The 26,734-nt window shown below is 39.2% G+C and overlaps 1 protein-coding gene across 2 annotated transcripts in view; it reads right to left on the bottom strand.

The window, feature by feature from the left end:
* FSHR (follicle stimulating hormone receptor) overlaps window positions 1–26,734 on the bottom strand; it is a 129,791-nt gene that overhangs the window by 57,861 nt on the left and 45,196 nt on the right. For both annotated transcript variants that reach the window (XM_006083364.1, XM_006083365.1), the window contains exon 2: window positions 14,327–14,398. In XM_006083364.1, coding sequence (XP_006083426.1) covers window positions 14,327–14,398 — 72 coding nt within the window. The remainder of the gene's footprint in view (window positions 1–14,326; window positions 14,399–26,734) is intronic.

The following is a 26,734-nucleotide window of genomic DNA, read 5'->3' as shown; positions in this document are numbered from 1 at the left end:
TTTACTAGAGTTGACAGTGAGTCTGGTCTGAGGAGTTTCCTTGAGATCCTTCCTGAGGACCTTCCTAAGATCCTTTCCTTGTTAACCCCTTGACCCCCTTGCCTGAAGGGAAGGCGATAGGGTCTTCCAGCCTCAGACAGAGTTTCCTTCCGGTGTCATTATGAGACATTTACTTTTAAGAAGTGAAGAGGAAGAAGACACTGGAGAAATGGTGCCGTGATAGTTGCTTAACAGGACTTTCACCATCCTCCCTCCACATACATAGAAATTCATTTTGGAAGTATTCCAAGGACATAGGCAAGGCAAGTGCACATTCTTCATATCATATTTTATACTGTAGAGTCTAGAGCTGGTACTTTTGAAACTTGACCTTCCCAAATTTTGCCCAGTGGTATAATTCTGGGACATTTAACCTATGGCTCAAAGGTGACCATCTACCTCTGTGTTTAAGAATTCTTTGGAGTGAGACTCAGACCAGATTTGATGTTGATGGGGGAATGAGATTTTAAATGCCAAAGACAGGATGATAGAATAATAGTGGAGAGACACCGCAACCTGAAAAAAGGATAGTCAGAGCAGTGTGGTAAGTCTCAGTAGGGGGCCAGGGGAAATCTGGCTAGGGTGGGAGTCAAAATTCACAAATGGCCTTGATTAAGGGCTGAAAAATTCACTGCCATCAACATTTTCTCCTCTACATAGGATGGGCACAGAATCCACACGTACTTGTCACTGTATCTTTTGAAGTCCTTCAAAGGACATCGTTTTGCTTTTAATCATACATTAGTGAATGTTGGAACAGCAATTTCCCTTTTTTATGGCTTTCAATGTGACATATTAAGCTCTAAAGAGCCAAATGTATCTCTAAGTTTGGCATGCCTAGACTCCAGTGGCAGGAGCCAGGAGTGCAAATGGGTTAGGACCAAAGGGAGGGAGATGATGAGGAAGGACCAAGAAAATGGAATATTTAGTTCAGTCAAATCCTGTCATTTGCATTGTTTAAGGATTGCCAAGAGGCAGAGGCCAGCTGTAGTGTTGTGTCACCCGTAAACTCACTGAGTAGACATAGCTTATTTTTTTATCTTGACATCAACAACACTTTATGAAAAAACAAAAAAGGTGGCATATAGGAGATCTTAGAGCATTTTTAAAAGCATACCAACACCTCATATATCTATGATGGAGAAAACTAAGCATTTACTTGACTTTCTCTAGAGGTCAGGAAAATACTATTGTTGTTCATTGGGAGAAGAATCTGTCCCTTTATGACTTCAGCCCTACCTGGGTTTGGGGGGACACTGAGGAATTTTACTGTGCTCAGGAAGGAAAAACACTTTCTGTACTAAGAGATCTGGTTGTACCAGCTTATCCCAGGCATGGTCTTCCATTTTTACTGTGCTTCTGACTTGGTGTGGTCATAGCATGTGTTTATTATTTACTCAGTGAATTAAATCTATGAAAGCAGAGAAATTGGGCAGTTTGGGCCCTGAAATGAATTTTGCATGTGCCCTGATTTGACTGTGTAATTAGGCTGAGGTAAGTGGACATATGTAAATCTCCCATTTCCTTTGGTTCTTCATAAGCCCAGTCTAAGGGACATCTGTGCCATGGAGAGAGCTGACCTCCTAAATAAGAGTTCCCCCAAATCAATGACACTAAGCCATTTTAAATGTAATTTTATTCTGCCTATGTACACAGGCCAGTATACTATCAGGACAATGTTGGACAAGCTCCTAGCATCTTACCTATAGAATCATGGGTGGGGCATTAAAGGAGTCAATACCTGGGTGGATTCAGGTAGTTATCCTAGACCATGGAGCTTTTCTTTCTATTATCATTTGATCTTTCAGAGCTTCGTGGAAGCCCCAGGTGCGTAATGTGATGGAAGGACAAGGGCTGCGGGAGCCTGGGTACCTCTTTAGGAAGACCTCAGATTCTCATTATGATTTTGCTTCTGTTTCATTAATAACTGCCACTCGGGACACTTTCCCCTCTCCCCTTTGCAAAACCTTCTGTGCTCCACACTGATCAAACTCCCACCTCTTTGAGCTGCTTTCCACACCCTGAGGTCTGGACAGTAACATTTAGAGGTTTCTTATGTTCTGATTTGTGTTCTCTGTTTCACACAAATTCCTCTTATTTCTATAACTACATTACAAACTTCTTGGGGGTTACATCCAAATTCCATCTTTTCTTTCAGCTCCTAATATGCAAGTCCAAAAGACGAATGATAGATTGATAAAAGCAGCTAAGGAACTTCTCATAAGAATGAACCTGAGAGTTTGCGATGTGCTGTTCTTTCTGATTATCTAGGTGTAAGCCATGGGGGAGATTCACACTTCCAGTTGGTGAGGAGCACCTATTCTGTTTATTACCATTCCCTCCAGGAACCCTCTCACCCTCCTACCTTCCCTCATTCATTTTATACACCACACTTAAAACTGGAGGCATAACCTTGTTCAAGAATGTGCAAACAGGAACTCGGTAATGAACTCTTGTTGCTGCTATAAACTTGATGGATGGCTTGGGGAGGAAGGGCATTAAACAGCAATCTCAGTCCAGTGATTAGCTCTGTGGCATTCCTCCTTTGGAGCTCATGCAGAACAGCATAGCTTTCATTCTGCTCTAGGTTTCCAGTGAGCTTCATTGGGTGTGCCAGGAATGTCTCTGGATCTGGGCTGGAGGAGGAAGGAGCCAAGAAAGTCTTTCTGTTTCCAGCATTCCCACTGCCTTCCTTCATCTCACTTCTCCCAACCCACCTAACTCACAAACCCAGCTGTGCTTGATCTGGATAAAACCTTATATGCTTCCCTCTGACTGTTGCCCACCTCAAACTGCCAGGACATAAATGCATATATGTAGTCTCCTACATTTTGCCTGAAATATAGAAATCCTGGCACAAGGAGTGCTCAGGTTCAATTTGCCCAGATGAACCATATACTGGGTTAGCTCTTGAAATAGTTGCATGTGAATTGCATTTTCCATGTCTGGCTGTATTTCCAGAGCACCGTCAGAGGGGCTTTCAGGATCTGAGACAATACTTTCATAGTGACTAATTATACTAAAAACTGAGGACTATTTTAACAATAGAATGTGATCTGACAATGAGAAAGAGAGTGAGAACACCTTTTCCCATTATCATTTGGTTATAACAATGGGGCACAAGTTTATGCATTTGTCCTGTGCTTTTCTCTAATTGTTTCATGTGTATTTTATCAACAACTACTTTGGAACAGGGTGTGTGAGTCATTTATCTCAGATCCTTCACTACACAGCTCCTTACACAGGAGCAGTATTTTTTAGATTTTGTCACTCCTATGGACCATGGACCAGCAGTGTTGGTCGCACCTGGGAGCTGGTTAGCATTGCAGAATCTCAGGTTCCACTCAGATTTCCTCAGTCAGACTGTCTTTATTAGTTAGCTGCCCACATGGCTTGTATGCACATAAGATTTGAGATGCCATGATGGAGGAGACACTTAGCAAGAACTCATAAAATGCTCATTGCACTTAACCAAAAGAAAAATTCTCTCTTGCAAAGATGAAATTCTGTGTCTTGACTAAGAAGTTCTGGATGAATCTACATGTTACTCGAATGTTAATTCCAAGGGGAGGCAGAGAGAAGTAGGCAAAAACATGAACAAAAAAAGCCAATAAATATGGTTGACTTAGAAAGGAAATTTCCATTAAAATGATGTTTTGATAAGATAGTTTGGACCAATTTTTAGTAATAGACACACCCTTTTGGAGCATTTCCTCTTAGAGATGGAAAAGGCCAGTTTTGGATTTTCACTGCTTGGATCAGACATTCATCCACTTCCAGGACATCAAGATTTAGTAGGAAGTATGAGAAATGCTGAGCAAAAACACCTGCATGTGAAGTTATATACTTGTTGGAAATATTTGTTGCTTTTTCTTCTGATTTGGATAGTCTGTGCCTATCTGTACTGATGCAACTGTAAGACTTTGAAGGTGTAACTTCTCTTTAATAAGTGAGTGGCAGTATTGCAAAAAGCAAAGCACTACATGGAGAACATGCACGGGTTGTGCATCAGAGGAATCCCACCTCCATGACTTCCTAGATGTTGATCTCGACCACTTACCCAACTTCTCTGAACTTCATGTCCTCACCTGTGAGATGAGCACAGATACCTGCCCCAGCTGCCACTGAAGGACTGGTGAGCTAATAGGTATAGGAGGCATTTTGAAATCATAAAATAGGAAACCAATGCAAAGGTATTCATACTACTGTTACTACTACAAATAAAATGGACGATACTTTGTAAATTTGCATTTCTGTATGTCCTACTTCTCTCCATTAGAGAGCAATATTACCACCCTCCTATGTTAAATATTATCTGGATCTTGGTGCTACATTCAGAGATATTACAGAATAATAGATTACTGTGTGCACATTGGAGTCAGAATGCCTGGGTTTAAATCCTGGCTTCATCACTTATTAGGTACGTGATATTGGGCAAGTCATACAACACGTATGGTTTCAATGCCCTCACCGTAAAATCAGGATGATAAGATTATGATAATTAAATAAGGTAAAGCATGTAAAGTGGCTTATCTCAGTTTCTGGCAAATAATCACTCAATAAATGACAGCTGTGATTGTTATTATTCACCAGCATGGGAACTCTTTAGAGCAGGACCGTGTATCTTTATCTTTATTGCCCAGAACATCTAGTGATAATGTTCTAGGCACTTACGCTTCCTCAAATCATTCCCTTACCTGATTAACACATATTTTTCGGCTCAAGGAGGATTTGTGGAATTATTGACTGATGGATGGATTCTGCTTCTCTGAGTTTGCTTGGTCTGTCTTGGAGTTGCTCACAAATAGAACAGAACAAACACAACAGCACATACACTAGTGAGAAGGAGGTGTCCCTGGCTTGAGAAAGCTCATTAACTCTAGAAGCCTCATCCTCACAGATGTTCAGGGAGTGATGGAAGTCACAATCATTTACTCTGTGAACCCTGATAAATCATTTGATGGATTTGCCCATGTCATCCATCAGCCTGCACTTGTCTTGAGTACTTGACTGAAGTCTATAAATCTGCTCCCTTTAAAAAGCCCCAACAGGCAATCTCTGATTTGGCCTCGTTTTCTTGAAGTTAGCGTGGAACTTCTCTCTGTAGGATTTTTTTTGTTTTGTTATGGAACTTGGTGCTGACCTAAACCAACCACCCTTCTCCCCCCAAAGCAAATGTCTGCTTTACTAAATGGAAAGTCACACCTTAAGTGTCTTACTTGATTGGACTGAGAAGTTTTATGTACATATAAAGAGAAGCAGGGAAAGTAAAATATAAAGGAAGGTGTAAGGGGCACATTTTAAATAAGTACATGAAGACTGACACCTCAATTTTTAACATTCAGAAAAAAAAACACTACCTGAGTTCTCCACATGTAAAGCACCACTTTACATGCTTTACCTTATTTAATTATCATAATCTTATCATCCTGATTTTACGGTGAGGGCATTGAAATCATATGGGTTGTATGACTTGCCCAACATTATGTACCTAATAAGTCAGTCAGACGGAGAGGGAGCCTGTCCTCAGTAGGTGGGAACTCGAAGGCACTGATGTCAGTGCGATTACGGGAAGCTCATCTTCCTCCAGTTTCCGTTTGTGTCCACATGGACTTTGCGGTCCAAACAATTAAGTCCAATCCAGATATGGTTTTTCATTCATGAAAGCAAATCTCCTTAAGCACATGTGCCACATTAACGGAAATCCCACCAGAAGCGATTCAGTCCTTTGAAATTGTCATTCCCCCCTTTGTGTCTTTTTCCAAAGGCAAATTGTATTGGAGGAGCCAATTCATGAACTCCTTAGAATTTAATGCCAACACGGTCTTCAGATGCTGGTATTTTTACTGGGAAAGAAGAATGAAGAAGAAGATTTTTAAAAATGTTGAAAGCCTGGTTTGGGGAAGAGTTCTGAACGGTTGGGAAAGGACCCAAGCTGACAGACCTGCGAACTCTGCCCACCATCCCCCTTCCAGGGTGCCCAGCCCTGTGTGCTGCTTCGGAGGGACATGAGGAGAGAGAAAGGCAAGGGCAGTAGTCAGTGTGCGGTTGAGCTGAGACACCATGAAGGGGAAGCAGAGCTAATGTGCTCTTTTTATTATTCATACCTTGTTTTTATATGCACTTTTAACTTTTTGAAGCGCGCTCACATCCAAGTGCAAATTACATGTTTATGAAGCACTTGGCATCAACAATTGCTATCTCTGTGCCCAGATTATTTCAGAATCTCAGGCCCACTGGGGTTGTTAACTTCCACTTTATTCATTTAGGCTCCTCTGGCATGGGTCCCTCACTCTTATGCCTTTCCTCTCTGCCTGTTTAACTTCTGGAATGGTCTGAACTATAAAAACACATCTCTGATCATTTGATTTCCACGCAAGCTGACCAGGGTGGATCTGAGCACCATAAGAGAGGTTTATGAAGTGTAAGATTCAGGTATTTTATTTGTTAGGGGGTGGGCAGGCAAGTGGGTCCATATTCTATTTGTGTCTTTTACTGTTTAAAGCATCTTATTAAGTCATAAACGACCCAGATGGATGTGGTCATGATGGGCATTGGCTAAATGAGGAAATAAAAATGAATAGTTTGTGCATCGATTGGAGCTTGCTTTTAGATTGCATCTTTTTTATTTTAATACCATTCTATTAAAACACACACACACACACACACACACACACACACACACACAAAATCTAGCAAGAGTCTCCAGGGCAGAGCCAGAAGGCTATTTTTAACTTGAGTATTATGCTGCCTTAATTGTATCTTCTTTGAGTAGACAAAAACAGTGAGTTACTGGCAGAGGGGGAAAAAAGGCCAGTTCATATTCTGGTATATCTGTGAGCCCCAACAAACATCTGAAGGTCTCTCCCACAGCTGCCTTGTCAAGAAAGGTCGGAAGGGTAAGCATGGCTGAAGCAGAAGTCTTAAAAGGAGCTGTTGCGTGGCTGTTGATTAGAAAATGGAAGATTGTATTTGATGGCAATTCAGAAAAGCCTTGTCTGAGTAATCTGTCAGGTCTTGCCTCCTGGAAGCCTTAGCTGCTGAATGAAAGGCACTAAGCAGAGGTCACCAGGACCATGAATGCCTTGGAGCATCAAGTGGCCAAGAAGGTAGAGGGTCTTAGAGATGGAACATGTAAATGAGGGCGCATCTATGCTTTCCTCATCAAGAGATCATCTACAATATGTACATTTTTATTGCTATAAGCTTGCTAGTTCACAGTGCACGCTATGGACTCAATATTTGCTTCCCCCCTTCCAATTTATATGTTGAAGCCCTAATTTTTAATGGGGTGATGTTTGGAGGTGGGGACTTTGGGAAGTAATAGGACGAGGTCATGGGAGTAGAACGGTCATGATGAGATTGGTGCCCATATAAGGGGATAAAGAGATCAGAGCTCCCTCTCGTCTGTGTGGGGGTATAGCAAGAAGGCAGTTGTCTATCAGCCAAGGTGTTGGTTCTCACCAGAACCTAACCATGCTGGCATTCTGGTCTTGGACTTCTAGTCTCCAGAAATGTAAAATGTAAGTGTCTGCTATGTGAGCCACCCAGTCTGGTATTTCAGTATAGCAGCTGGAGCAGACTAAGACAGTAGAGCTCTTGTATTTTTCCTATAATCCTGTCTAGTAAAGGAAATCCTACACTATCTTTATGGATAAAGCATAAGGGGTTGAGATGTGGAGAGTTATAAGGAATGTAGTGTTGGAAACATTCATACCATCACTAGATCTCAAGAATCTGTTTTCCCTATCAGACTCACCCTCCCCTACCCATCACACAAAAAGAAATCAAAGCAGAAACAAACAAGCAAAAACCCAAGCATAAAAATATACACCTAATACATTATTCTCTTTTTGAGCTGGGTAGCTATTAGATATTGTAAAGTTTATTTTAAGGACTCACATAGAAACAGTTGAAACCAGGAGACTTAATGGAAACACTAAAACCACATCAATCCAAAATGTGACAAGAAAACAGCTTCTTGTGTTTTTGGTGAAGCAATAAATACAGTAAAACTACTTATTTTCAGAATATTTATGGAGAACAGAAATGAGGTAAGGACTTTCACTTCTAGACACTAACTCATGTTCGTTTGACCTGGGTCAATAATGACAACTTAATTGGCCAAATTCTTACATTTCCCAACTGCTGACTAAGTTAATTTGCAACTTAAAACAGGCATCTCAGTTTGCAAACCCTTGGACTAAAGCCAGTCTGATCCCAAGCTTTACCCAGAAATGAGTTGGCACACTGGAACTTGAAAGCAAAAATGTAAATCAGATCATTCATGTGGTTGTTCAAAATAACTCATTTAATTTCTATCATTAATGATGATATTTGAGCATGCCCCATGGCCATGTGCTCGTGGCCACACCCCAGCTTCTTCTTTGGCCTTATCTCCTACCACCCTCCCTTTTTTTAAAATTCTCCAACTACATCATATAGACACACTGCACAAGTTCATGAATGTTGTTTCTGTGAATTGGATTCAGACTTAAACATCATCCATCTCAGTAGCTTTAACTCAGGATATTTGTTAGAATCACCAAGGCAGCTTTAAAAAATGATCAATATTTGGCCCCACCCTAGACAAGCGGGATTTGAAAATCCATGGAAAAGGTAGGCCTGTGGTTTATTTTAAAAGCTACCTATGGGATTTTAAAGTGCAATCTGAGATGAGAACCACTGAACCTTGTTATCCTTTTGAGGCCCAGGGATTCGGATCCCATCTTCCCATTCAGAGTCTAACTGTCCCAACACTGGCCCCCAGGTTTTTACTAGGAGCCTGTAGAATCATCAGCCTCTACCTCTTGCTTTGCTATTCCAGTAAGTAGGACTCAAAGTTCCTTTCCCCATTAATTCTCAGAGTCACAGAAGGCCGGGGTAGGAATGTACCTACCCTTACATTATCTAACAGGAGGTGTTCAAGGAGGCAAAGTGGATTGGAACCTACATTTTCTAGCACTGTCACCATTATGGTTTTAGTTACCTGGTTTATGTCCTTTCCTTTTATCTGTGCTGAATGAGGTCCACGGATTGAGAATTTGGAGGATCCTCAACTTTTTTAGTGTGCTTGCAAGTTCTCATCCAATAAATCTTTCTTTATAAGTCCCTCTGTTAACTTTTCTTTCCCTTGTGATTTGGGAGTGGAGGCTGGAGTGTCAGACTAGTATTCTCATTTTTATATGCAAGTAAATCACTTGATTATATTTTTTGTCCTTATGTTATCATGAATATTTCAAATGAATTTTATATGGTTCATATTTATGGTTTGGGAGCTATTTCACATTTTGGCTCATTGCGGTCTCATCTGCATATACGTATCTCAGCTGATGTTGATTGGTCTCATTTACATATTCATCATGCTCCTATTTTCAAAGATATTTTGTTATATACTGGCTTTTCATCCCTCTCCAGTGTTATAATAGCATGGTAGGTATGTTTTTAAATTGCTCTCATTTCCATACATAATTTTCCTGGTTACCATAAATCACCACATTGTCACCTAGTCCCCCTACCCTATTCAGTGTAATCTTCACACTTTATACCAAGCTGACATAAGGCTCCGAAGTAATTAAAGTCAATGTAAACAGTTTACGGTGCACTTTGCAAAGCCACTTCACATTGCAGAGTTTAATGATTTCCTTTTCCCCCAGCCGGTCCCAAAGCAGGGAAGAGGTTTGAGATAGTGATGCTGATGAAAGCTAAGGTGTGAACAGTGATCATTTTATTTCCGATGGTGACACTCCTGCCCCAGTTCTACCAAAAAGACTCCTTTCCCTTTTGAATTCAGGCAGAGGGGAGTGGGTTAAGCTGGGTTAATGAAAGAAGGAGAGTCATCAGCATGGGCTGGGGCAGAGTCATTGGATTCTTTCAATCATTCTAACAGGAGGAAGAGGGAAGAATCAAATTCTTCAAATCCCCATCCACCCTGCCCATAGAGACCCTTCTCTTCTGGATGAGAACAGGACTAGTTTTCTTTAGACCTTAGTTGTTTGCCCAATTACTGGCACCTACTCGCCACTATTTCTCCAGCAATGACATCAGTTTTTGTCTGTGGATCTCCCTCCCTGACTCCAAGTCCATGTGGTGGGGGTAGATGCATTCAATTCTAAGAATGGAGCCTGTTTACCCAGGCCACGGCCAATTGGAATATCACATTCTCTTAGCTGCTGTGTTTGGTCCAGGGATGGTTATGTGATCTAAGCAAGTCATACCAATCTACAGGTCTTTTGGCATGGAGCAAGAAAAGTTCAGCTCTGTCCTTCTGAATAGAACCCAAGATGCGAAGGCAGAACTGGGGCTGCTTGTATTGCCACTAGTGGTGGGGCTGGTGACGGAAATCAACATAATGGAAGGAGACCTGAGAGAGGCACAGAGGCCAAGTCCTAAGGACACTGAACCTGAATAGGGATGTTTCTGAAGCCATTCTTCCTCTCTGACCATCAAGTTAAATGAGCCATTAAATTCCCTTTTTTCTCCCTTAAGCCTGTTTGAGGTTTATTTTCTTTTGCCTCTTACAACAAAAGGAATCCTAACAAATGCAAAGTGTGTACCACTGATTTTGCACATATTAGCTTGTACATTTTTTGTCCTGGGTTATATTTTAAACTCTAACTATATAAATGTCTAGATCATAGTAGATTCTCAGCCAGTGTTCAATTGCCTCTAAATTTCTACATTATGTATCATTATTATTCATACTATTTAGTATTTCCTTTTTATATCTGGATATCTTGTCTCTCCAACTAATTATATTTGTTTATTCATTCATTTTTTATTCATGCATTTATCAGTTATTTATTGTATTTAATCTGTGTGAGGCACCATGGATTCAATATCAAGTGAAAGCAAAAATGTCCGTGTGCTCATGGAAATTTTAGTCTAATAGGGGAGTTAGAAATTAATTAAATTATCACCTAAATATGTATAAAATTGCTAAAATGATAGTCAGCACATAAAGACCAGTGGTGCTATGAGTGTATGGTATGAGTTATCCTCATTGGGAGGTCAGGGAGGACTTTCCTGGGCAAGTGACTCTGGTGTGGGGATCTGAAGGACTGGAGGAGCCAACTAACTTCAGACACTCCAGTCAGAGGGCAGAGAGTGTGCCAAGCAAGGGCCTTGGTTGGAAGCACAACACAGTACATTTTATGAATTAGAAAGGGGCTAGTAGAGCAAAGGAGAGAATGGGAGAGGTCCAGTTTCTTCCTTCCTTCCTTCCTTCCTTCCTTCCTTCCTTCCTTCCTTCCTTCCTTCCTTCCTTCCTTCCTTCCTTCCTCCACCTGCTACTATTTTTTAATCCCTCTATGTGCCAGGCATTGTCCAAAGAACCAGCCATCACATTCTAAATAGGTAATATTATTTCTGGGAATGAAAATGCTTGGGAAATGGCACATTTTCCTACCTGGTGAAAGTGTGTGATACAATGCATGTGCCGGGGGCTTATGACTAAATCCACAGTAATAAGGGTCCCTTCCAGTTTCTTCTGCGAGTGAGTTTGAGCCGTGCAGGTCTGGCAGCAGAGTGGTGGGGAGACTGAAGGCAGTCATGGCAGCCTCATGCAGAAGGCTATGTAAGTTGATGAGACTTTGGATCTAATGGCAGCAGGAGTGAGAGGAGGGCATTCTGGGGATTATTTTGTGGGGGAGTAAATAGGATCCGAGGAGCACCTGGATATGAGGGACAGAGGGGCCTGAGTCAAGGAAGACAGGATTTCCTTGCTTTGGAGTCTGGGCAGGTGGTGATATTATTCTCTGGGCTGCATGGGAAGATGAGAAATTTAAGGCGAGAGGTAATGTGCACATATTGAATTTGAGGCACTTTCCGTTTACTTAGGTGTGGATATTTTGGAGGTTTTCCATTTCAAAACAAAAATTACGGTCTCAGAAGAGGGGTGGGGTTAAAGATGAAGGTTAAGGAGCCATGATAGTATGACATTCTTTGATGAATAATGATTTAGGGATATGACTATAAAAAAAGAAAAATGGCCAAAAATGGATCCCCAGAATATCTGAACTTGGAGGAACAAGAAAGATGGAGAGATGGCTTATGGAGTAGTCTGGGAAGGTAAGAGGGCAGGCAGAAGGGTGTGATGTCACTGAAATTAAAAGGGGGAAGAGCATTAAGAATGGCATGAATGGTCAGTGAAATCTATTTCAGTGCATATAAGTTAAGTACCAGGAAGACCAAGTAGAAGTAATTAGATCAGCCAGTTATGGTATTGTCAGGGACTTTACTAGAATAATAGTATTAGGTAATCGGTGGCCACCTTGCACATGGGCAGCCTATGGAGTGATTGAAAGGAAAGAAGAGGGAGGCAGTGAATATAGGTGCTTTTTCTAAAGAGTGGTAGTGATGGGAGGAGAGGGGAAGGTAGCAGGGAAGGAAGGCAGAATTTATACAGAAAGCTTCCCCCCCTTCTTTTAAATAAGGATAGGTGAAACCTTGGCCACACGTTGAAATGAATGAAAGGAATTTTATGACTTGTGGAGAGGGTGATATTGGAGAGGAAGCCAATATTTATTAAGTTCAGGAAACTGGATAAAAACTGAAGGAAGAAGAAAAACATAGGGGATAGATCTGGAAAGGAGATGAGAACTCATAGAGAAGGGGAGACAATGAATGAAGGTGAGCACAGAGATGGAAGGGCACAATCAGTGTATTCAGAGTTCAATTTGGTGCCAGTCTCTCTACTACGTAGTGTTTTTGAGGCCTTAGGACATAAAAGGTGTTGGAAAAAATAAGATCACTATAATTTTAATTTTTGTGTACTCACTGTGCTAGTGCAGGCTGATTAATAAAGACACGAGGCAGAGATGGACAGGCTGCAGCTGAGGAAGTTGAGGAGCTTCTGAGCTAGCTGCCCTGTTTCTGAAATCATTGCTATGTCAGCTCAGCTCAACCATTTAGATCACCACAGAGAAGTCTTGTCTGAGGCTGAACGTCCAATTAGTGGTCAGTCACATTGCTGATTAAATTTTATTAAGGTGGATTATTTGTGATGTCTGATATTCCTGTATTTTAGAATAATTTTGATTCAATTATGGGACAATAGTCTATGTTAATGTCAGGCAGGGCAATAGTAATCCATCAGGAACACACCTTGAGCCAAAAGCTCGCCAAGTCTATTGCTTTCCTGTTTCCCTTGGTGAGCTCTGCTCAGACGAGTGCCCCACCTCCCAATTCCTGTGAGTGTTGAATGTCTTCAAGAAGGTAAATCCTGAAGACTGCAGGTCTTAAACTGGGCTCTCACCCCCCCCCCCCGGAGGGTGCTTGCACTGAGAAATTAGAGATCACATAAACCATCGCCCCCTTTTAGAACGCCTCCTTTAGTGCCCAGGTGAGGAAATCAAGGCCCTGAAAGATACAGTGACTTAATTGAGGTCACACAGTAAGTTTGTATTAAAACTAACCCCCAATCCTAGGATTCTGACCACTCCCCTCTAAGCAGTTGGTTTAATAACTATCTGCTTTGTGTTTCTTTCACTCATGGGTTTCTTTCTCTTTCCCTCAAATCTCAGTAAATACTCTTCTTAAAGGGGTGGTGGGGTGAGAGAAAGAACCAAGAGGAAAAATTGAATGGCTTCAGGAAGGAGAAGCACATGTCACCTGGAGGGTGGCTTTCATTCCCTTTGTGTGATCTGTTTATCTGTTGCTGTGTTTATTGGCCCTTAAGTCCTGAAATCCGGCTGCCATTACAGTGAAGAACATATTTCCCGGCTCTACTGTTCGCCATTTTGGGAAAATCCCTACATAAACTAACCCAATAAGAAGTGAATGTTTGCATTAACGAAGGAGTTTTCTCTTTTCAAAGGAAATCTCCCCCAGTGCTGTAAACCTTCCCAGTACTTTTAAATGTTTATGTATCAATTACCACTTGTCATCGTGGCTTGGGAACAGGAAGCCTAGCACAGCTCTAAAGCACAAATGTTAGGCGCTGCTGTCAATTAAATATTAGTCAGAAATGATAGAAGGTTTCCTGAAGAAGAATGATGTCAGCAGAGAAAACAGACTTTTGTTTATGAAAATTCCACTCACGAGTACTTTGGAAGCAACGCCTTATAGAAGAAAGCAGTGAGGATTCTTGGATGGCTTGTGTTCATTTCAGTGCCCCACTCGGAAAGATTCCACATTACTGTTTGGGAGCTGTGATACGGAAATAAAATGGGAGGCAGTGTGGAGGGTTTTCTGGCTTCTAAGCATAGGGTATCCCACTAGATGTGATCTGAGGCTGCTGCCCATAGCCCGATGGAAGCCTTCACACATGGTATTGTCAGGTACATACATTTTCTCCAGGTCCCCAAATCCAGAAAATGCTCCTTTTGGGATGACTCGAAGCTTGGTGAGGACAAATCTCCTGAAAAGAGAGTGGACATAAAATATCACAGCCTATCCATTCATAAATAAGTGTCTAATGTATTATTATCAGCTAACAGCAAACATGCACTAAGTGTTTGCCATTTAAGGATGGTTGAAATTGCTTTTACATGGTCTCTCTTCATCTTCACCACACAGCAGTGAAGCAGTGATGCAGGCACTATTGTTATCCCCATTTTGCATAAGAGGAAACAGGTTTAGGGAGGTTAAAACAGTTGCCCAGGGTCACACAGCTCATGGTATAGCCGGACATGAACCTTGCTTGTCACCACTATTCCATATTGCCTACTGTAGCCCTTCCTCTACTCCAACCCTGAATACCTCTTCCCTTCAGGTCCTCGTAGCTGACCTTTCAAAGAGACAATGAACCCAATAGTAGAAGGCATATTTTAAGAATTTTCATTGCCTGTACTTGTATTAAGTGTTTAATACTTAACATAATTAAATCCTTTCTGAAGATGGAACATCTTGATTTCCGTTTCCTGAAAGGCTTTAAACTAGATAAATTGAAGATATTTCCACTAAAAATAGCCTAGATTTCTTATGTAACATATAAAAAATACTGTTCTAAATGCATAGCTGAGCTTGCAAGAATATATGAGAAATCTCCAGGGGTCCAACTGAAAACCTGAACAATGAATACAAAGCAGAATACTGAGAGGGTAAACTGAAGCCAAAGTGTGGGGAAGGGCAGTTTTTCTGGTCTTTTTAGCCAAAGGATCTGTGTTTTGATGGAAAACTGGTACATGAGATGAAACATGGAAGAGGGATTCAAAGATCCATTTCTTTCATCTGTCTGTGCATTCTCTCTCTCTTTCTCATGCATTTTAAAAAGAAAGGTACAGAAGATGGATGACAATTTTCAATGAAATATAATCTGGAAATTTTTCATAATTTATAAAAGACATAAATCCTCAGATTCAGAAATCTCAACAAAGCCCAGGACAGGAACAAAAATAAATCCACTGCCAGATATCTATTAGTTAAAACTGTAGACAATAAAAATATTTTAAATGCAAACAGAGAGAAAAAGATATATCATCATCAAATTAAAAATTAGAAAACTTGTAAACATATCTTCAGAATTATTAGAGAAAATAATTGCCAATTTAGAGTACTATATCACAAAATGTTTATTTTCAAATGTGATGCTAAAGACACATTTAGAAAAATTTAATTAGCTGCAACCACAAAGTTTTAGCAAAAGACTTCCTTTATAAATAAGAAAAATTAATTCAGTGGGGAAGAACAAAAAGCAAGAAGGAATACTGAACAAAGAAATTAGTGCTCCTTATTGAATAGGTGGGTTTTCATAATCATTGGAAAACTTACCTACTTAATAAGAAATACTAACAGGATATTGACTAAGAACTAGGTCACAAACAAATGGGTATCAAACAAATCATTTTTTGACAATGATGCAATTTAATTACTTTGAAATCAACAAGAAAATAAAATGAACTCCCCCCTCCCCACCCCAACACATGTGCACCCAATGGGAAAACCTAAACCAAAACAAAATAAACATCCATTTAAATGATATGGGTCAAAGAAGAAATTACAATAAAAATTAGGAATTACTTGGAATTTAATTAAAATGCAACATATAAAACTTATGGGTTGTAGCTTAACTGTTACTTATAGAGAAATTTGTAGTCCTATTATACCAGAAAAAGGAAAAAGATGGAAAATTAATGAGCTACACTTCCATAGGAAACTAGTGAAAGAACAGCAGAATCCTGGAAACAGAAAATTATAAATCCAATATGTATTTATTCCATTTGTGGCCAGAACTTAAGGTGCAAACTCAAAAGCAATTTAATAAGAAAATTGATTAAATGACAAACCGTTGATAAAAATGTTTTGAGAAGATAAACACTCAGCTAAACTTAATTTGATACATAGACTTTAAGTTCAATCTATACTAAATGTGGTATTTCACAATTATAAGGTTAAGTTTCTACATAAATTTATGCTAAGATGGGTAAAGAAACTTTCTTGTAATATTGAAAATTTTATTACAATAGTTTCAAGGACTCTTGATTTAGAAATCTAACACTAAAAATGATTGTTATAAAAAAGTAACATTACTTGAATGTTTCTTAAAGAAAACTGTTTATCACTTAAAGTTGCAAACCCGACCTATCATGGAAGGCTTTAACCAGAAACTTTCTGATAATTAATTTGTTATGTCTTTATTGATTTAGCTGTAATTAATTAAAATAAAATGTGTGTGCAAATTTCTTTTAAATAACATTAGTAAAGGCAAAAGAAAAAAGGAACTTTATCCTTAGTGAATTTTCATTTTAGAAATAAATGAGTCTAACAGATTAACTTAAAGCACAGTGCAAAGTTTAAGTATGCCTTGAGAGAAGAAATCTAAAGAAAGTGAAGAGAAAAAATAATCAAGATAAGAGTAGAAATTAATTAAAAATAATGAAGTGTATTAACAAAATAAAAAGCTAATTCTTTGGAAAGATTAATAGAATAAAAATATGTTAACTTTAAGCAAGAAAATAACAACAATAAAACAGTGAGAAACATGAAATGTGACACTTAACTACCAGTATAATGGGTTTTAAATGAGAGAAACCTAGGAACAATTTTATAGCATTAGATTTGAAAAAATCAGACAATATGGATAATTTTCTTAGAAATACATATTTAACCAAAACTGACTCAAGAAGATATAGAAAAATTTAATAGATCTATAAACATTAACAAATTGGGTTGGTAGTTTAAAAGCTACCCAGCATAAAACAAGGTCAGCATCATCTGATTTAAAAAGTAAATTCTACCTCTTTAAAATAATAGAAAATCTCAATCTTACACAAACTATTCCAGAGACTAGCAAAAGAAAATACGCTCCAACCCATTTTATGTGGCTGGTGTAACATCAGTAACAAAGCCAGACAGAGACAATAAAAGAATGAAAATATTTAAGTCAATCTCACTTATTAATATAAATAGAAAAATCTGAAATAATATAGTGCCAATATATATCCAATAGAGGTAACAAATAACACATCATCACCAGTTGCGGTTTGTCCAAGAATTCAAGGGTTGTTAAATATCAGAAAACTGTATTAAAGAAAATTTCCACATATCAGGAATTACGAGAGAAAAGCCACATGATTTTCTTAAGAGTCATAGAAAATGTATTTGATAAAAACAAAAACCCATTCATGATAAAAACTTTTGACAGATAAGGAGAAGGGGGAGTGTTCTTAATCTGTTAAAGAATTAAGTCTATCAACCGTTACAATAAATATACTCAATGGTGAAATATTAGACACATTCCATTAAAATTAGGAATGAGGCAGGGATGTATGCCATTACATATTTCTTTAATGTTGTGCTAGATATCTTGTCTACACAGTAAAAGAAGAAAAATATATGTTAGGATTTTTTATTTTAAAACTGTCATTACTTATAGGTAACATGATTGTCTATACAACAAAGAAACTTTATTCTTAAAATAATCTAAGATTATTATTAGAACTAATAAGAAAGTCTAGTAAGGTATCTGGCTTTATAACTAGTACACAAAATAATTTGCATTCTTTTAATATTTTAAAGTATATCAGTTACAATGACCACAAAACTTATACAATAAGACATTAAGAAAACAAGACAGTAATTTATGGAGCAAGCATAATCAAATATTTAATTTAAAGGCATTAAGAAAAGCCCTGAACAAACAAAAATAGCACATTCTAAATGGGAAGTCTCAATATTGTGAAGATATCTATTTTAATCAATATTAATACATAAATTAAATGCAAGACCCATCTAAGGCCCAATATTTTTTGTTTTGTTTTGATATGTGTGCATAGAAATTGACTAGCTGATGAATATTCAGATGGAAGAATAGCCCAAACAATTTTGAAGTAGTATAACAAGATTGGGGAAATTATAGGTGAGGTAATATGATTTTTATGAAGTTATAGTGATTAAAATGCTGTGGTAATGACAGGATTAAGAAATAGATCAATGGAAGAGAATAAATAACACAGAAATAGACTATAAAAGATAGGAAATGGCAAATGACCAGGTAGCATTAAAAATCAATGGAGAAAAATATGGACTAATCAATAAGGGATACTATTGTTTATCCTAGTGGAAAAATAACATAAGATCCTTCTTTGTTACCACATTAAAAATCTCCCTTCTAGGTTTACTACAGATCTAAATGGGAAAAAGCAAAACATTAAAACTTTTAAATAAAATACAATATTTTGTTTAGAAAACTTTCTTTAAAAAGACACAAAAAACTGCACACCAAAATTGGAAAGAAAATTTCCAATACACTTGACTATATTAAACTTAAATTTTCTGTAAAGCAAAGATACATGAAGTAATTGATAAGATGAGATATAGACTTGGGAAAGATATTTACAACACATACAACTAAAAAAGTATTAGCACCCAGAACTTTACAAAGTAACAACAAAAATATACATACAACCCTGTAGAAAATTGGCAAAAGATGTGAATAGTCAATTTACATAAGAGAAAATGCAAATTTCCAATAAACATATGAAAAGATGCTAAAATTCACTAGTAACCAGGAGAATGTAAATTTAAACATTAATTAGATGCCATTACATGCCATCTCACTGGCAAACATTAAAAGGAAAACTTCATAATAACAATACTGCAGAGGCAGTGGAACAATGAGACATTTTCTTTACTCTTGATGGAAGGGTAAACTGCTACATGTACTCTGAATAGCCGTTTGGCAATATGTATTAAAACTGAAGGTACAAATGCTCTTGGACCCAGTTATTTCCATGGCCTGCGGACTGAAGGGTCCCAGGTTCGATTCCGGTCAAGGGCATGTACCTGGGTTGTGGGCACATCCCCAGTGGGAGATGTGCAGGAGGCGGCTGATCGATGTTTCTCTCTCATCGATGTTTCTAACTCTCTATCTCTCTCCCTTCCTCTCTGTAAAAAATCAATAAAATATATTTTAAAAAAAATAAAAAAAATAAAACTGAAGGTACAAATGCTCTTGGACCCAGTTATTTCCATGTCTCTGCCATATATGCACCTGGAGGCAGGTAAAAGATTAATCACTGCAACATCATTTGTAATAGTAAAAAAACTGGAAACAAACGCTGATGAATAAGCAAATGAATAAGTAGTAATAAACTGACACAATGCCAAATTATAAAGCAATGAAAAGGAATGAACTGAGTCGAGCTGCATGCAGCAATGTGGATAAATTCCCAAAGCATAATGTTGAGAGAAAAAAAAGTTTGGTGAGATGTATACAATATGTACAGAATGATATGATTTTTATAAAGGTTAACAACCTGCCACATAAAACAGTATATTGTTTTGCACGAGTCATCTTCTTATTCTGTATTTTGATGTTTTGATATCTTGGGGCTTTGTGTCTTTGGAGGAACTCCTCCTCCCAGGGCTAATTCCTAGAGTTGGCTCACGATTGGCCTGTGAGGGTGCCTTTCATCTGCAAAACAGCCAATCTGAACTCTGTATGCCCTGCCGCCTACCTTCTGGAGCCCTTACTCTCTGGGCCACTATTCCTCTGTCCCAATCACCCCTACAGGAGAGTCCCTACACCCCATAGTCTGCTGAAATTATTCAAACTAGCCAATTCTAAACTTGTTTACCCTCTTTTTTCTGTTCATTTAAATGGAGGCCAAAATAATGACTCCTGCCATGTTTTCCCGTGGCTCCCTCTGCTTCCTGACTGACCCTGGTGCTCCCCCATGTACCCCTCCTTGGTGTGGTATGCACTCTTCTCTTAGATCTGTGAGTGTAACAAACTATCTTTCAGTAGCATTAGCCTTCTGATCTGTTGGCCTCACTGTACCTGCATAATAATAAAGCTTATATATTAAAACATGTGTAGTGATGCATATATATTTATGGAAAGGAAAATTCTACACCAAAATCATCATAGTGCTCACCTCCGTGGTAGGAGGAAAAAGAGTGGTAAACAACTATATCTATAGTATTTTCTACTTGTTATTATTCAATACTTTGTGCTTGAAATATTTCATAATTAATTTCTCAAGATTGGAATTCTCACCAGGCCATATCCCAAGCATCACTTATTTATTTGTTTCTTTTTAAACAGGGAGAGAGAGAGAGAGAGAGAGAGAGAGAGAGAGAGAGAGCGCTATTTAGAAGTGGCATCATACCCTTCTTATCAGATGGCACCTTTACTCCACTGGGGAAGGTGGAATAAAGTGCCAGGGCGATTTCTGTAAAAAATGTACAACTTATCAAGCTGGCTGTGAAAATAAATGTTTTCTTTACTATTGCAAGTTACTTAATATCTCTTCCCTGATAAATGAGGTGGGTGGGATTTACTGTTTTCTTTCCTGAAATTGGGAAGCTTTAGGATCCCTTGAATGTGTCTGTTAGAAGCAGTTCATATCTTGGGCAGTCCATTCACCCTTGGCCAAATTCAATTTCCCTTTTTGGCTTAAAGGAGAATAGTTTTAAAAATCCCATAAAAAGCTCTGGCCACCTGGAAAACAGCCAATATTCTTTCTGAGAAAGCTGCCTTTTTATGATGGCCCAAGTGTAAATGACACTGGGCTCTGTGGTCTTTGAATTTCACACAAGTTTAAAAATTAGAGTGAGAACAGGTTGGCAAAAGATATGCAAAAAAGAAATTGATCATCTTCCTGACCTCAAAATGCCAAGAGTTTTTGTACTTCACACTTTTAGGTCAAACTCACCCTAATCAACTTCCTGGAAATGTGTGTATGAAAACTATCCAAATAGGTGGATTGAACTAAATAAATAAATCATCCAGAAAAAAATAAAGATTTTAAATAACTTGATTTGGCTATTTACCATGACCAAGCAGATGAATACCTACTGTCAAAATCATTTGGACATCCAATTGTTTGCATTTTTCTTGTTGTTATACATGGGTCTTGAAGCCTGTGGGGCAGGGAATAGCAGGAAAGAGGTACCAAGGTAGGAAGAGGTGGCTTCTATATACAATTTGACTTGAAATTAAACTTAAAAACAAGTTTTCCACATTTTGGCATGGGTCTTAACTGTTTAGAACAATTAAACAGATGTGTTCCTTACCTTAATGTGAGTGCAGTTAGCATTCGCCCTTTTGCACACATTTAGGCTGTATACACAAATGCCAAGGATGCATTGGTGGTTGCGAAGTCTCCCTTGAGGGACAGACGGGTCAATGTTCTTTGTCTCCCCTCTTCCATGGTGTGGAGTGGGCACTTGTCCCTCACCGTAAGCCAAATGTGGGAGGTATTAGGAGAACAAATTAAAGGGGGTGACATGCATTTCTTGCAATTTGGAGAGATATAGAGACTGAAACATGACGAGGCTGACCTCTAAAGGTCAGAAGTGGCCAGCTGCTTTGGGAGAGAGCTGTTTTTCCATAAACAAAGGTGTGGGTTTCCCAGGAGCCAAATCTGGACCCTGCAGAAGAGAGCTGGACTGCTTAGCCCGAGGAAAATGGACTTATTTTGATAATGAACTGACCCCAAAGAGAGCTTGCGGGGAGTGGACTGCTGGAAGCCCAGGGCAGGGGAATCAATCTCCGGGGAGTACAGATGGAGGTATCTAGTGTGAGGAATCCTGAGGAGCCCATGCGTCACACCAGAGGGTCCCAAAGCCAGAGGGCCACTGTACCAGCAGCGTTACCTCCAGTGCCTTTACCTCTAGTCTCTCTCCTTCCTGGGCCCAACCCAGGTGAGGCCAGATACAGCAGCAACTGGGGAAGGAGGTGGAATCAGAACGAGAGAAGAAACTGTTCCTTCCTTACCAGTTGTAGATTTTTGAGTCCGAAGCAGGCCCAAGCAGTGGAATAGGGAGGTTTTAAATCAGAGGAGAGTGGACATTTAATAATAGATAATAGTGGCCTTTCATTACATTTATGAGTCTGGAACAGTTATGCCTGCCCCATATTTCATCTGGGGTGGGGGAAAATGCGTCAACAGAGTAGGTTTGCCTGGCAGTGGTAGTAAAGCAAGTGATTTGCTTGCTCTACCCTACTAAATCCATCTTGATCAGTGTGCTATGATTTCTGAGTTGGTCACCCTTTGTCATGCTTTGTCTCTGAGAGAAAAAGTATTATGAACATAATGGGAGAATGAATGGAAGGAAAGGCATGACAAACATTCGTATGCCTATTTTCCCCCCTGTTATTTAGTTCTTATTACATGGGCTGTTGAGGAATTTAGAACAGGGAGGGTAATTTGGCTTTACCTTTTGGCATCGTTTAGGATTTCCAGAAACATTTGCAAGTCAGGAGCTTAGCCACATGGATTGTCTACCTGCTACCAGAATGGCTGGAGAGGGGTGGTCCAATTGTGTAGATGTTGTTTCCATTAGACCATCTACTCAGCTAAATTTTTGGATAATCTGTTCTATGTAGACTCTGGCACAAGCTATTGTGTCAACTTATAATGCCAGGATGTTTCATTTAGGAGGGAAAGTTTATGTTTACAAGAGAGAAACTCCTGAGGCAGGCGCCACTCAGAGCTCAGCTCCAATGACATCTCACTGTGCCCTGAGCCTCCACGATTTCCCCTCCACAACCTTTCCAGAGTGGCGATTCCTCACTTTTATCATCTTCCAGGGAACAGGGCTTTCTAATAGCTCTTTTGAATCTGCTTTCGTTTTATTTCCATTTATGTCCCCTTATCTCAACATCTGTCCTGGGCTGAGGAAAGCAATGTAGGCACTACTGCTAACTGTATATCACTGCTGACTTTATCTCTTCCTTTGTACAACCTTTATATCAAGGTTGTGGAGGCTTTCATTCCCGACTTCCCCATCCCTTGTTTGCACTGAGTGGTTCTGGAATTACTCTCTATACCACATCGTATCACTTGTTCACATTCATTTTATCACCTGTTCACATTCATCTTCTGACTTGAATCTGATACCTGATTTATAATCCATTTATATAAAAGCTCAGCATGAAGAAGCAACATAGTGAAGAGGAAAGATCACCAGGGTAAAAAATTAGAAATCTGGGCTCTATGCTGGCTCTGCTACTAGGTATGTAAGTGATTGGGAAAAGTCAAGCCCTATCTGTGGATTGAGGAGGTTGGACAAGATGATCTCTAAGGTCCTATCAGATAAACTTTACAATATGTTATATAGTAGAATCCTCTTCAAGTGCTCTCCCATTTCAGTCATATTCTGTTTAAAGCAAAAGAGATAATTTTATGTTAAGTGCTCAACACAGAATGAAACCCATTTTAAGGGATTACTGAATAATAGTTAGCCCTTCTTTTTCTCTAGTAAAGGTCAAAATCACTTGAGCCTACCCTTTCCTTTCCATCCCTCTGCCACCACCCAGGCCAGATCTCATTCCCTCATGTCTGCAGCCTTGGTTATGACTTGCTAGCAGATCCTCCTCTTCTGGTCTCTATTGTCCAGTCTGTCTCATCTACCATGATCAGAATGCTCTTCCTAACACTGCTTGCCTTGACACTCTCCTACTCAAAAGTAAGACAGGCAAAAGAAAAAAAAAGCCATAAATATGCCTCTTCAATTGCTCACCATTGCCATTAGAAGTCTTAACTCATTTGTCTTCCATTTGAGGCACTCCATAATCTACCTCCACTTCCTTTTCAGTGAAATGTCCTATTACTTCCTGTGTATAAATTCAAACTAGCCACGTCCTAACCATTAATAAATGGCTTGTGTTATATATGTACTAAAATCCAATAGGTCTGTGTACTATCTTCTGAGTATATGGAATCTATCTATATAAAACCCTATTATGCAAATTGACTGAACAGCAAAATAACCAGTGGAACAACCAGTCCCTATGACGTGCACTGACCACCAGGGGGCAGACACTCAATGCAGGAGCTGTCCCCAGCTCACAGGCCCCAATAGGTGGCAGCAGCAGGGGGCAGGGCTGGTGAGTGGGTGGTGCCAGGCCAGCCAAGGCAGTGCGAATGGGGGGGCCCCAATCGTCCCACTGGTCGCCCCACAGAGGGAGGCGACCGACGGCAGAAGCGGGTGATGGGGCTTGCAACCGGGCGGCACCAAGCCAAGCTAAATCTCCTTCCATCTATAAATAAAATACACTAACGAACATAATAGAAACAGACTCAATTTATACAGAGAACCGTCTGACAGCTGTCAGAGGGGAGGAGGTAGGGGGCTGCGTGAAAAAGGTGAAGGGATTAAACAAACAAAAAACAAAAAACTTCATAGACAGACAACAGTATGGTGATTACAGAGCCAAAGGGGGATGGGGCGGTAAAGAGGTTGTAAGGGGGATAAATGGTGATGGAAGGAGGGCTGCCCTTACTCTTACTCTGTCAGAGTGAATAAACAGGATTCCACTTTAATGATTCACCAGGGTCTCAGACAGCATCTGATACAATGGCAAACATATTATGCCTCTAAAGCAGTTCTTTTGGTCCTCTCAGTTAATGTCAACCCGATTTTACTGTGATATTTATTGACAGCATTTAGCTCAAGATGCAATAATAAAAGGCGACTGTCACATAAAGGTCAGTTTAGAGCTGCTTTTGCTAAGATGTGAGAGGATTAACCAGGGATACACTTCCTTCTAGAATCTATGGGCTCTGGCTGACTATGACAGTCAGTGAAAATGAAACACAGGAACACCACAGGAAAAGCTGATCACTGCACCATGCACCAAAGATAAATTTAAGTATTTCGTAATGCACTTAAAACTAATTTCCGTTTTCTATTTAGAAGCTCCACACGTTTAATCAGAAAGCATATGCCTTGAATAATTATCTTTTACTGACTGTGTAAAATGCAAATGTTGAATGTTCAAATGAACTCTGGTAGAGACAAGAACAAATGCATAGAACCATTTAAAATAGATTCAGAGAAAAAGGAACAGGATGGTGCTCAGAATGCAACCCTATATCTAAACTCACTCCCAAGATAACAAATATGTTATTTAATATAGGGTTTTGAAGAATGAATTATTTAATCTTCAAGGCAATAACCTGATGATATCTATACCTAATCTTTAAGAGCAACATGTATTTTGACAGGGAAAAATCCCTGAAAAATTTAATTTCCTCTGTGGGAATGACAAGAAAGCATTATTTAGCATTGTGAGTTTTTTCTAATAAGAACTAGAGATTTCACCAGAAATCAAGATAAATACCTATGCTTTGCATCAAAAGAACATAAAGTAATATTAAGCTCACATTGTGCTTCTCTAGATACTAACTTCTAACCCAGAGCAGATTCTGAATAAATAGTTCACATGTTATGGAAGCAAAGCAATTGTCTACAATATTTAATTGGTAGATATAAATAGCAATGGTCAATAGAAATACAGGGACCCTTCATTACAAATGCTGAAATTTATAAATGATAAAGCCTAGAGTATTGATACCTTGCATTTAACAGAGAGCATGTCTCCAATTTCCAGAACATGGAGATACATTTCATGTTACTCTAAGAATAAAATCTGTATCTTGACTTTTGACATTTCCTGTTTTGAAAACACTCATTGGTCGAAGCAATAGATGTTCCTGTTAAACAGGGCCTTTACACTAGTTTTAGACTAAAACGTGGTGGTGAGGAGCCGAGTCACAGGTGGTGGGGTGCAGATCTGCACAGTCTCGGCCAGGCTTTTCTAACTCTGAACTATGCAAAACACACAGATTCTAGCTTGTAGGGGCACTGGTCACTGGACAGGGGCTTGACCTTGGCTAAGGGGAAGAAAGAGTGGGGAAAATGAACGAACATTTAGTGAGGACCTATGATGTACAGCCATAGTTCAAAGTTGTTTATCACACAACCTCACTTTTAGTTCTCACTGCAGTGTAATAAAGTGTATCTTTTAGAACTAACATACAATAAAATTGAGTGTGTGTGTGTGTGTGTGTGTGTGTGTGTGTGTATACAGTTCTATGAGTTCTATGAGTTTAGCACATGCATAGATTCATGTAACCCCTACCACCCCAATTGGGATACAGAACAGTGTCATCACCATAAAATTCCCTATGCCACATCTTTGAAATCACACTGACCCACCCACTTTTAAGCCCTGGTAACCACTGATCTGTGTTCTGTTGCTGTAATTCTGCCTTTCCAAAATGTTATATAAATGGTATTACACAATATATAACCTTTGAGACTGGCTTTTTTCAGTCAGTATAGTTCACTTGAGATTTATCTATTTTGTTGTGTAGGCCAATAGCTTTTTCTTTCCTGTTGCTGAGTAGCAATTTATTGTATAGAATACACTAGTTTACTTATTCACCCATTGTAAGACATTTGGGTTGTTTTCATTTTGGGGTAATTTTGAATAGGGCTACAACAAACATTGATACACAGG

This window comes from Myotis lucifugus, unplaced genomic scaffold, assembly GCF_000147115.1.
Source record: "Myotis lucifugus unplaced genomic scaffold, Myoluc2.0 scaffold_6, whole genome shotgun sequence".
NCBI lineage: Eukaryota > Metazoa > Chordata > Mammalia > Chiroptera > Vespertilionidae > Myotis > Myotis lucifugus.
This window is presented reverse-complemented; position numbering and strand designations above follow the sequence as displayed.